Source organism: Heliangelus exortis, chromosome 10 (assembly GCF_036169615.1).
Source record: "Heliangelus exortis chromosome 10, bHelExo1.hap1, whole genome shotgun sequence".
NCBI classification, from domain to species: Eukaryota; Metazoa; Chordata; class Aves; order Apodiformes; family Trochilidae; genus Heliangelus; species Heliangelus exortis.
Window position 1 is genome coordinate 12,265,863 of NC_092431.1, and position 12,141 is coordinate 12,278,003.

The 12,141-nt window shown below is 39.2% G+C and overlaps 1 protein-coding gene across 2 annotated transcripts in view; it reads left to right on the forward strand.

Moving 5' to 3' along the window:
• The window catches only part of USP53 (ubiquitin specific peptidase 53), a 37,702-nt gene extending 31,337 nt beyond the window's left edge, over window positions 1–6,365 (forward strand). For both annotated transcript variants that reach the window (XM_071753515.1, XM_071753514.1), the window contains 2 exons: window positions 1,717–1,816; window positions 2,633–6,365. In XM_071753515.1, the coding sequence (XP_071609616.1) occupies window positions 1,717–1,816; window positions 2,633–3,599 (1,067 nt within the window). In that variant the 3' untranslated portion in view covers window positions 3,600–6,365. The remainder of the gene's footprint in view (window positions 1–1,716; window positions 1,817–2,632) is intronic.
• The last annotated feature ends 5,776 nt before the right edge of the window (window positions 6,366–12,141 follow it).

The window sequence follows — 12,141 nt, forward strand, 5'->3', positions numbered from 1 at the left end:
TTTGTGCTGCAGTCAACAGCTTCTTAACCTTTGCTGCCTCCACCTGACCAGTTTGTGATACTGTGATACTGCCTCTCAGAAGGACTCAATTTATGAAAATCCTTGCAAGTTTGGCTTGGATTAAAAATTTAAAAACTAATATCAGTAATCTTTACATCAAGCCATTAGAGGAATGGAAGAGTGGTTGTATGTGTGATTTATTTGCCATTTTAAGAGGTGTTCTTATATAAAGTCAATGTATTCAAAGTTGAAGTTAACAACTTTTCACTGAAATCTTTTCTGTTTAAAACACTCTACCTTTAAATGTTGGGTTTGTTTGTTTGGGGGTTTTTTGGGTCTTGAATTGAAAGCCGTATGGGGGTTTGTCTCTTGTGCTGTATTCCATTATAGACTCTACAGCCTGTGTTCTTTGTAAAAGATTTAGTCTTTAGTCTTTCACCAGTTAAAGATAGGGCAGATATTGACCTTCAAAACAAGTATCATCCAACAGTGTCACCCAAAGTTTTTAGTTTCGTTCTTTACTGTTTCTGGGTTTTTGACTCATGAGTCAGAAGTTCTAAGTCTTCCTTTAAACTTGGGGAAATAACAAGTGAATAGATACCCCCATGTCACCTTGGTAAGATTACATCATTTAAGAACAGATAACAGAATTCATGTAGCTTTTGCTGATGAAAGTATGGAACAGTCTTTGTTACCTCTTTGCAAATTCTCTTAAGAGTACCATCTACTGAACACAAGATAATTCTGCTAGAAGTCGGGCAACGTATGCTGCCTTTTTAAAATTTAAGCCCTGTTTTTTACAAGTAGAAATAGAATTAATATGACTCTAGCCTATGCATGCACAAAATAAGAATCCGTTTGAATGGCTTCAGAGCAGGTGACTGATTACAATGGCCAATTACTGCATTAGGAAAACTTCTAATATTTATTTCTGAACAAATAGACTATTCCTTGTTGCTTCTTAAGAGTGTTATATTCTGTGTGGTGTCGAAGAGGATACTTCAATGCTTCCTTTATTTACTGTTAAGTAGTAGCTGCATTGTTCGGAAATTGTGTATTAGAGAGTGATTCTGTGCCTGTGAATAAAAGGAGCTTCTAGAGTCTGACTGTAGTAGTGCTGGCCCAGGAACTCTCATCTTACATGTTTTAGATCACGTAACTGATTGTGCTCTAGCTGTTCAACATCTCTGTGAACTGTAGTTTGCTCTGTATTTTTAAATCTGTTTCAAAGGATGCATAATGAATTTCTTAAAAACAAAAAACCCTAAAAACCAAAAAGAACCCCAAAAAAAACCCCCCAAAAAACCCAAAAAAACCCAAAACAAACGAACAAAAAAAAAACCCAACAGAAAAAAACAACCCCTTTCATAAAAAGCTGCTTTTGAAAATGTGCTTTTAATTTGAGAAGCATTAAGATCTTCAAAACATGTGTATAGAACTTAAATATTATGATAATTGTATAATTTCTGGTAACATTAAAGAGAACCCAAACCAAAACATTTCCTCCAGAATATTTTGGTCTGAACTTCGGTGCCAGATTGTCTTCGAAATTCTTTTGATCAATGTTGAATCTTGAAAATAATTAATTGTTCTGTTGTGAGTTGTTTGTAGGTGGTTTTGTTTGTTTATTTGTTTGTTTTGTAACCTCTGGGGAATTTCAAAGAAGAAATTGAACTGTCTTTCTGCTTATTTTGAAATATTTTTTTTTTCCTTCAGACCTGCGGAAAGACCACATCAATTCAGAAGTTAACTACAGACCTCATGTTAATTTTCCAACAGGATTACATTTGCAGGCACCCAGTCCTCCAGTAAAAAGGTAACTAATAGTGGCATTAATTTACTTTTTAACAGCTTAAGAAATACTGATTTTTTTTTTTTTTTTAAGTGATCTTAATGAATATTATGCATGCAAAAATTAAGGTACTGAATATTTTTTACAGACAATGCCTTTTGTATTTTACATAAATGATAAGGCTACATACTGTCTGGTTTTATTTTAGTTTTGATATTGTCAGTGGAGCCAAATAGCTTAAATTGTTTTAAGCCATTTTACCTGAGCAAAGTGGTTCTATAGTTTTTCTGTTTCAAAGCCAACAGGCAGTGATTAACCAATCTATACTTGATGTAATAACCTCATAAAATTTTGAAAGGTTTTGCTGGGAGAAAAAGTTAACTGTTCCAAAGCTTCTGCCAAATACCCATTGTTTCTAATACAGGGTGTAAGTGCTTAGTACTTCCTAAAATTCAAGAATCTTACTACAAATTTAGCACCCAAAATAACATTTAATATTTGAAAAGTTGATGTATTGGACTTGAGTCAAAGGGATGCTTACAATAGAGCATAGGTCATGTTTGATGTAGTTGGCAATGCTGAAGGAATTATTTTACCATACAGGTACTCAGTCTCTTGCACAGATTTTTGGGGCACTTTACATTTCAAATGAAAGAAACCTCTGAAGTGATTTAATACAACTTTTAATCAAATGACTGTATGTTAAGCATATCTCAGTGCTCTTGTCAGTTTTAGTATTTAAGCAGTGTTACTAGGGCTGTCTTTTTGGAAAAAATCCTTCGGTTATTTGATCTTTATGTTTTTATTGATAATTACATTCTGTGTGGTTTTGTATTTTAGAGCTGAAATACCTGAAACCAGTAGGAAACTTTTCCCATCATCAGCTCTACAGCCAGTTGTTAAAGAAATTCTTAAGTCAGAAAGTAAGAACAAGGCAAACGAAAAGAATTCTTTGGAGTGGCTTAACCCAGACAAATCTGAGAAAATTAATGTGTCTGTACATAGTGCTGATGGTGTGTCCCACCCCTGTGCAGAAAATGTCTGCGGAAGGAAGCTGATCAACAGTGACTTCCACTCCACTTCGCAGCCACAGTCTCACCATGCAAGAACGTTTGATCCCAAGGTGGGGTTGTTGCCTTGTGTGCCACAGAACCTGTTGGAAAGGCCCACGGTGCTTCCCCCTCCCAGTGAGCACGCCAGTCACCCACTCCAAAGGGTGGATGCTCTTTGGGTGCCTGAAGCAGTGTACCAGAATCTTCCTCCCCCTTTACCACCGAAGAAGTATGCTCTGAATACTTTTTCAGGATCAGAAAATAATTCAGCAGCTGATATAAAATCAACAGATGTCTTGCAAAATAATCTAAGGCAAACAGGTGCACCTTTAAAATCTGCATCAGAAGCAAGGGTATTTACAAATGAACAAGGGCTTAAAGAGTCATTTCAAGGGAATGAACTGTTTGTTCATAAACCAGATTCTCCACCTTGCTTACCAGTTAATGATTTTTGGACTGTGTCTGAAAACCTTTTAAAGAAAGGATCAAGTGCTGGCTATGTGGATGGAAATGACAGTGTATCCCTAACAACTTATTTCTCAGTAGATAGTTGTATGACTGACACATACAGGATGAAATATCATCAGAGACCCAAACTTTATTTTCCAGATAGTGGAAGCTTTCACAAAGAAAAGCATCCTTCATTGGCTGGAGTAGAATTGAATGTGCCATACCATGCTACTCTTGAGCCAAGGCATCTCACAGCTGAGCAAAGGTACAAGGCAAATGTAGAAAGCATACACTGCAGTAGGTAAATCCTTCAAAGAAAAAAATCTGGATGCAACATTTGCATTTCATATAGTCTGTAAATGGGCACAAACCTCAGTCCTGTGTGTGTGGTAACTAGGTACCTAGCTGACTGTACTTTGCTTAGGAATTATGACTATTTAAATGAATATGCAATTAGTGGTGAATAGAGGAGAAGAGGTGCTAAACTTCTATTTCTTTGACTTGTCATTCTAGTTGCCTTAATGCTTACCTCTGTTACTCAGCTTGTCTACTACAGTTTATATTAAAAGTGGTCCCTTTGGGTGTATGTATCTCACAGCAGTAGGATCAACCAGCTATTACTAATTTTCTAAGTTTTAATCAGATGCAGTTTAAAAAGTGATCCTTCAGACTATGGTCAGTACGTACTTCAACTGAAAGAAGGGATAAACACATACCCATATATAATACAGTAAGTGTAGTTTTAGTGGAAAAGTATTTGTCCTGATATGTAGCAGGAGGTGACATGGGTATTTTAACTGACTTCTCTGAGAGTCTGTGCTTTAACAAACCTTCAAGTGTCTTTAATACAAGTTTACCTAGAGAATTTATAATATTTTTTTAAAGCCTTAAGAATTCTTTAAAAATGGTTCTGGTTTGCAAGTGTTATATAAGATTTTTTAAGGGAGTTCAAGTAAACTGCAGTAATAGACTATCCTATTAATATACGTGCTCTATGTTAGTGTATATTTTTAAACAGATTTATCAGATTTGTTCACCCTCTAAGCTATATACCTTAACTTATGTTATGTGGTTAAATTTTATAAGCTAAAGGTTGATACAGCAGAATAGGATGCTGATTTGAAAATAGTTACCATGCAACTATGAAAGATTAGTTTTGTAAGGTGTTACATACTACTTATGTTCAGTTGTTTTATTCTACAATTGCATGCAAAGTCAGTGCTGCTATTTATTGAACTTCATACCTTTTGGCTTTACATTTTGATGAATGTTTAAGGGCAATCAGATATCTGATTTTACTGACAAGTAAAGCACATGTGTAAGTTCTGTATGGGCAGATCAGGCTGACTGAGCCTGCAGCCATTCAGGATGCGGAGGCATGAAAAGGAGAGCACTCTTTCTCTGCTCTAGCACTCTACCCTGCACTTTTGGCAGCTCTGGCATTTACCAGGCATTTATTAACCTGACTTACTTTGGTAACAAATAGGAGGATAGAGTTGGTTTTAATTTGGTTAGTTTAAATCTACTCACAGAACTGTCTAGTGAGTGGTGAAGCCGAGCACTTGGCCCAGAGAGGAAAAAAGGGCAAGCAGGATTTCACCCTCATGGCAGTCCTGTGTTGTCAGTGGCAGGGGCTGAGAGTTCTGCTTCAGTATTAATTATTACATGGAACAAATGTATAACTTAGAATTCATGTCAGCAAAGCCTGACACAATCCAAAAAAAGGATAAATTTTGCCATTATTCCTGTTAGAGTGTTAACTTGGGGTGGTGCTGTTTACCTATAAATGTCAATGCCTTTTAGTTATGAAAATAATTCAAGATGGCTAAATATACATAACAAACATTCTTCCTTGTTGGGAAGGCTGTTAGGAGGGCTTTTTTAGGTTTATAAACATTATGTGATTGTTCAGCACAATTATCCAAGGTATACATTGAAACAGTAGTTTTGGCTATTCTGTGTCAAGGTCAGTTGTTTTCTTCAGCTACAAGGACTTCCTGTAGAACTGGAACATGATATATGCAACAAACCAGGTATCTCAAATTAAGCATATTTCTACCTTAAAAATTTGTTGTAGCACTTGAAAAAAATGAATTCTAGAATTTGTAGTGCAAATAATTATGCATGTTTAGATATGGCTGCTGGTAAACAGCAACTTAAACTTATTGGTTTTTTAAGAAAATCAGGTAAGTTGAATACAGGAAAAGAACCCATAAAATAGAAGAACTTGGAAGATTCCTAGTTGTATATTTTTAAAAGACATTTCTGAACCTGAAAATTAAAACTTTTCTAGTTCATGTAGCAATGATCATAATATACATAGCCAGTTAAGTAAAACTGTCTTCTAATACTTGTATAAAAACAAAGATCATTGGAACTTGTAAATAATGTATAACTTGTAAAATGTTTTGCAAAAATCTTATATTTGAAATGACAGTATTTTTATGTATGAATAGCACAGCAACAACTGTGAATGATGTTAGAACACTTATTTTAAACATGCACAATGTTCATACTTCTGTACAATGAGCAATATGAATGCCTATTACTGACACCAGTGGATTTGGCTTCTAGTAAGCACAAATGGTAAAATTTAAAAATAAGTAGCTGCAGTAATTTAGATGTACTTTAGTCTCCTTGCTTTGCTTGAAACAATCTTACCAGACAACTTTCTATGTGACCCGTATTTACCAGGTATTTAATTAAAGTAAATAGCTTAATGAGGCACCTTTGTTTTTATATTTGACTGCACTCCATGTATGTATGTACATAATATTTGCTAACTAATAAGTGATAACTTGTTTTAACATACCTAGGGTGCCTATTTATTTTTCTATAAATGTCCCCTTCTGGCTATAGATTTCTCTAAGTCTAGACAATTTTTGTAACTGTAAAGACATTAAGTCTTGTAATTAATATATTTTTCAGTCCTTCACTTTATTTTCTTGCAAAGTTCTGCTTGTTCAAACTATCAGATAAAAATTTAAAATATCTTTGTCTTCTATTCTTTTTGTACTCTACATTTCTCTACCAAAAAATAAAAAGTTTGGTTTCCAGGACTATGTTTTTAACCAGTGGCAGATAATAGTCGTACTAGTGGTTTAAAGTTTTGCAGAGATGGTGGTAACACTAAAATTAATCTTTTGAAATATTTGTTTATAAACCTGTTAAAGTTCTCTCAGTTCATGGAATCATAGAATTGGCTGGGTTGGAAGGGACCTCAGAGATCATCAAGTCCAACCCTTGATCCACTACCGCTGCAGTTACCAGACCATGGCACTGAGTGCCACATCCAGTCTCTTTTTAAATATCTCCACGGATAGAGAATCCACTACTTCCCTGGGCAGCCCATTCCAATGTCTGATCACCCTCTCGGTAAAGAAATTCTTTCCAATATCTAACCTAAACCTCCCCTGGCACAACTTGAGACCGTGCCCTCTTGTCTTGCTGAGAGTTGCCTGGGTAAAGAGACCAACCCCCACCTGGCTACGACCTCCTTTCAGGGAGTTGTAGAGAGTGATGAGGTCTCCCCTGAGCCTCCTCTTCTCCAGGCTGAACAGCCCCAGCTCCCTCAGCCTCTCCTCATAGGATCTGTGCTCAAGTCCTTTCACCAGCCTGGTTGCCCTCCTTTGGACCTGCTCCAGGACCTCGATATCCTTCTTGAACTGAGGGGCCCAGAACTGGACACAGTACTCGAGGTGTGGCCTCACCAGCGCTGAGTACAGGGGCAGAATCACTTCCTTGGACCTGCTGGCCACGCTGTTCCTGATCCAGCCCAGGATGCCATTGGCCTTCTTGGCCACCTGGGCACACTGCTGGCTCATTTTCAGCTTCCTGTCAGTCCAGACTCCCAGGTCCCTTTCTGCCTGGCTGCTCTCAGCCACTCTGTGCCCAGCCTGGAGCTCCCCATGGGGTTGTTGTGGCCAAAGTGCAGGACCCGGCACTTGGCCTTGTTGAACCTCATCCCGTTGGAATCAGCCCAGCTCTCCAGTCTGTCCAGGTCCCTCTGCAGAGCCCTCCTGCCTTCCAGCTGATCACTCCCCCCCCCCCCCCCCCCCCCCAGCTTAGTGTCATCTGCAAATTTGCTGATGATGGACTCAATCCCCTCATCTAAATCATCAATAAAGATATTAAATAGAACTGAGCCCAACACATGAATGCATGGAGCAATCTTAATACTATAATCCCACAGACTTGGTGACAGCTGATTAATGAGTTAAGCCATCTTACTGCCTTTGCTCTATAAGGAGTAAGTGAAATTTGCCTTGATAAATAAATTCATGTGCTCCAGGAGCAGTCCAGTGCACCACAAGCCTGCATTTTGTTAGCTTTAACATTTCTGAAATAAGTAAAACCTTTTCTATCAGAGCTGACTGAAGAACTTAAATTACTAGAAGATACCTTAAACTTTAAACCTTCTAAAAGCTGGTAAGACTTAGTCTTACCTATCTCCTTACCAAAAGAGAAATGAAGCAACATTAGAGCTTTTGTAATAGGTTCTTCCCAGGGAGAATTCCATAAGAGAAGAAAAAAAAGTAATGAGTAGTGTATTTGTCTCTAAGAGTTTCATTTGAAAAACTGGAAAGCCCTTTTTCTCTTTGAGAATGTCATCACACTTGAGTGCTCTTCTGCAACATAAGTCAAGAACTCTGAAACTGCTGGCTTATTTCAAAGGTACCAGCAGCACCTCTGTTCTTGAAGCATTGTAAAGGCACCTCTGTGTTGCAGCATTGGTCTCATAAATAAAGCGAGTCCCTATCAATGGAAAAATCTTTAACAGTGAAAGAAAAATAAAGGGAAAGAGCATATGCCCTCTTCCACATCCTGAATCCTGCTGAATCTGATAGTAGCATGGTTTCATGTAATGTGTTAGAAGACACTGAAACAGTATCCTTTCCAGTCTCCAAAATCTAATTATTTTGTTGCAGTTATTCCTGAAAAAACACACAACTGTGACTTGTACTTCTCAGAACCAGGAGAGAACTAGGAGTCACAAGGCAGAAATACTCCAGAAAACTGAACCCCTTTCATCAGTAGATTTTCCCAAAACCTGATCAATTAAAAAGCCTCTGTGTACTTAGATTCCTTTTCATTCTCCTGAGAATGTAATGACTGATTTACTACTGTTAAGAAGTGCCCCTGTGGGAAGACAGGACATTTTGATGGGGCATGTGAAGTTGAAACCCGACTTACCTATTAATGTCTACTTAGACATCCATGGAAGAGGGAACTTTACATGTAACTTGCCAGCTACTCAAAAAGGCTATTTGAGTAAGCTTGCTCCTGTCTATCAAAGAAATCAGAACCTGCTCTATGTGATTCAGCAAGTGAGAGCAGTAAGACACTGATGCTGTTATTGGCATGTTTTGGAAGGCATGGTAGCTGCTGGAACTAGAATCTCATGCACACTGGTGTAAAAAGAAAGGTATAACAAAACAGTATCAAATCCTCATTACCTTCTTGAAAGTAAAACAGCTGGGTAGGCTTCATGTATTGAGGGGAAAAAGTCCAGCTTACTTCAGTCTACATAAGAGCTGTATTTTATTCTCAGTCACTCTACAGTCTGTCCTTTCAGCTGATTTTATTCAAACAATACGTATTTTAATTTCTGCTTAAACTTTTATGTACTAATGCAAGTACACAGTCAGGATGGCTTACATGACCTCCAAGGCACAGCTGTGAACACAGAAACAGGTAAAAACCTTATAAGTAATACTTGGAATACAGACAAATATATTATGATATAGTGTACACATTTGTCTCTTGCACTCAGATGCAAATGGAGTCATGTTCCCAGTTGTTTATACTGCACAAATGGTCCTCCTCTTCCTCTCCACGTTTTCATAAGGTGCATCCTGTGATTAGACAGCAGCTCTACAGAGAGTAGAACAAGCCTGGTTACTTTCGCAGTGCTACAGTCTTTTGGAAGATACATCAAACTTGGAAGCCGTATCAAGCATGCTTTCTGATACAATGACTGATGGTATATTTTTTGTAAAAAAATAAATTAAAAAAATTTTTTAAAGAGCTGCTGGTTGTTTGGGATTAACTTTACATTCCTCCGGAGGTAACTGTGCTTTCCGGGCTTCAAGGACGATCGAGGCAAGGAAAGCCTAGAGCAGCACCTTCCCGCAGGCTTGGCCGCGGGGTAACCCCTTGGCATCCCAGCCGGACACAGGCCGTCCTGCTGCACCCTGCAGGAGCTCACCGCCCTCCGGTCACCCCACGCCGCCCCTTCTCTCTCCCGGAGCCGGTGCCTTAGCGTACAGCCTGCCCGCTCCTGCCCAGACAGGTGGGTGGAGGCAGGCACTGGTCCGGGACCGCCCCAGCCCGCGGAGAGTCGTCCCACCCCGGGCAGAGGGCAGGACCCCACCCCAGTGCACCCGCTCCCCTCTCGTGGCGGAGGCTGACCTGGCTCCGGTGCTCTCACGGCAGCAGGTAGATGACCACGAAGAACGCCAGGTCGAAGAGAACGAAGAGCCACAGGTCCAGCCAGTAGGACTGCCCCGACATCGCCTGGCCACCATTCTCCGCCGCCGCGTCCCGCTGCTGGTGCTGCTGCTGGTGCTGCTGCTGGTACTGCCGCTGATCCCGCCGCCGCACCGCCCGCTCCATCTCCAACTCCTTCGGGGTCGCAGCGCGGCCCGACGACACGCACCGCGCAGCCACCAGCTGCTCTTCCGGGTGGGGAGCCAATCAGAGCGCAGTGCACGTACTGCTGCCACGCCCCGTCTCACGCGTACAGCCCCGCCCTGGGGGCTGTGGTTCTGGGGGGCGGTGCGTGTGCGTGTGGGTGTGGGTGTGCGTGTGCGTGTGGTTGTGCGTGTGGGTGTGCGTGTGGGTGTGCGTGTGGGTGTGGGTGTGCGTGTGGGTGTGCGTGTGGGTGTGGGTGTGCGTGTGGGTGTGGGTGTGCGTGTGCGTGTGCGTGTGCGTGTGGTTGGGCTAATGCTTCAGTCACAATTGAGGTGGTCGTGGTGGCGTTTTACTGCTGGCTTTAAGCGGGGCTATATTAATAGTAACCTGCAAAATCTGATTCCATACTCCCATCATCCAAGCCTGTCACTCCATATTTTAAAAAGTGCAATTATTTTGATTATTTTTAGAAAATCTACCAGAAATTCATGAGTGTACTAAACAAAAGCTTCCTCTTTCTAGATTTTAGCCTTATAGTAAGAGAAAAGGCAATACTTGCTGCAGAATGCAGAGCAGGTGTATATCTGATCAGAGTTTAACTTGTAAGCCTGCGCTTAGGGGTAGCTATTTTCCTTAATGATTTCTATCCTTAGAAATAAGGATGAACTTGAAATTTTCTCCATATAGCAATTATTAGTTAAGCATATGTTTGGTAGGTGAAGTATGTCAGGAGATTTGGGGGGAAAATTATGGCAATACTTGCCCTTTAAAGGTTATATTTATCTGTATTACCTCATCTGAGCAAAAGGAACTGTGGATTGTAGGTTTACCCAAAGTAAACAATTTCCTATTAGGTTGCAAAGTAATATAATTCTGAAATTCCTGCCTAGGAAACAGAGGTCTTATAGTCAAATTTACATGGCTATGTCCTTCACATTCTAACATAATGATCTTATTTGATCGTTTACCAAAGCAGTACCCCTGCTTTTAACAACTTCGGAGTTGTTAAAAACTTTTGAGCTCCCATGTTAATTTTTTAGAAGGAACTACTAAATTACTTTTTAGTTTGTGGTCTTGTATGTATCATTAACGAAAATAATTTCTTGAGTACTTGATGAAAAAAATACTCTGATTTAAAAAAAATACTGATTATTGTAGGAAATTAATCAAACAAATCTGGTAACCTAGATCAAAACAACCACAAATCAGGGGGGTTGTAACTGAGCTGGATGTGGCAGAAGTAACACAAGGCATGGGCAAGTTTGGCTTCCTGATGCAGAAGGGTGCAAGGTGTTATTAAAGGTCATGGAAGAGAGAACACATCTAGAAACTCCGTGCTGCTGTCATTTCAGCCAGTAGAGTCTCTAAAAGAAAATGGCATTTTACAATTTCCTGAAACCTTTGACGTGTCATTGTTAATATACTTCTATGCAATTGAGAAATAGTAAGCTGCTCATGGTCAAACTCTGTTACAGCGCTTTGATAGTGAGAGCTTCTGTCTTTTTCAGTACATATAGCTTAACTGAAGAAATCCATCACAGAGCTTATTGCAAGTCATTATTCTTTATCCCTCTCTCTTTTAAAGGTGTTAGTATCTAAACAAAATATCCTGGAGATAGATTTTTTTTTAATAATGTTGTTTCTAGATATAGGGTTGTCTGGTGGTTTATTTTTTTTTAGTGTTTCATACCTTTGCTTTTAGCAACTGTTTAACATAGTATGCTTTTCATTGCAATATAAGTATTATATCTACCCACTGAAAGATGATTTTGAAAAAATACATACACTAGAAGTTGCATACAATCAATATCTGGGAGAGGAAATCCAATACTCATGTAGAAGTATGATTTGCCCTACTCCTGTCTTGAATAGTATTTACGTCATGACAGTATTTTGGCAGTAGAGGGAGCTGTGAGACACTGAAGACTACGAAACTACAGGCTTGAGAGAGGATTCAGTTATCAAAACCAAAACCAAACAAAAACCAATCAAACAAAAAAAAACCACCAGGAAAAAAATTTGTTGTGCTTTTTAAATTTGTTTATTTATTTTTATTCTTTTATGGACACTAAAGAGTCATTCAAGGAGAGACAAGAGAAAAGGAGAGTAAATTTTAAGTTTTTGTATTAAAAACCCAGTAAAATAGTAATGTAAATGTACTCATTCAGAAGTGATTCTTGAAACTGGACCTATAACAGCATGTGAGTATGTGCA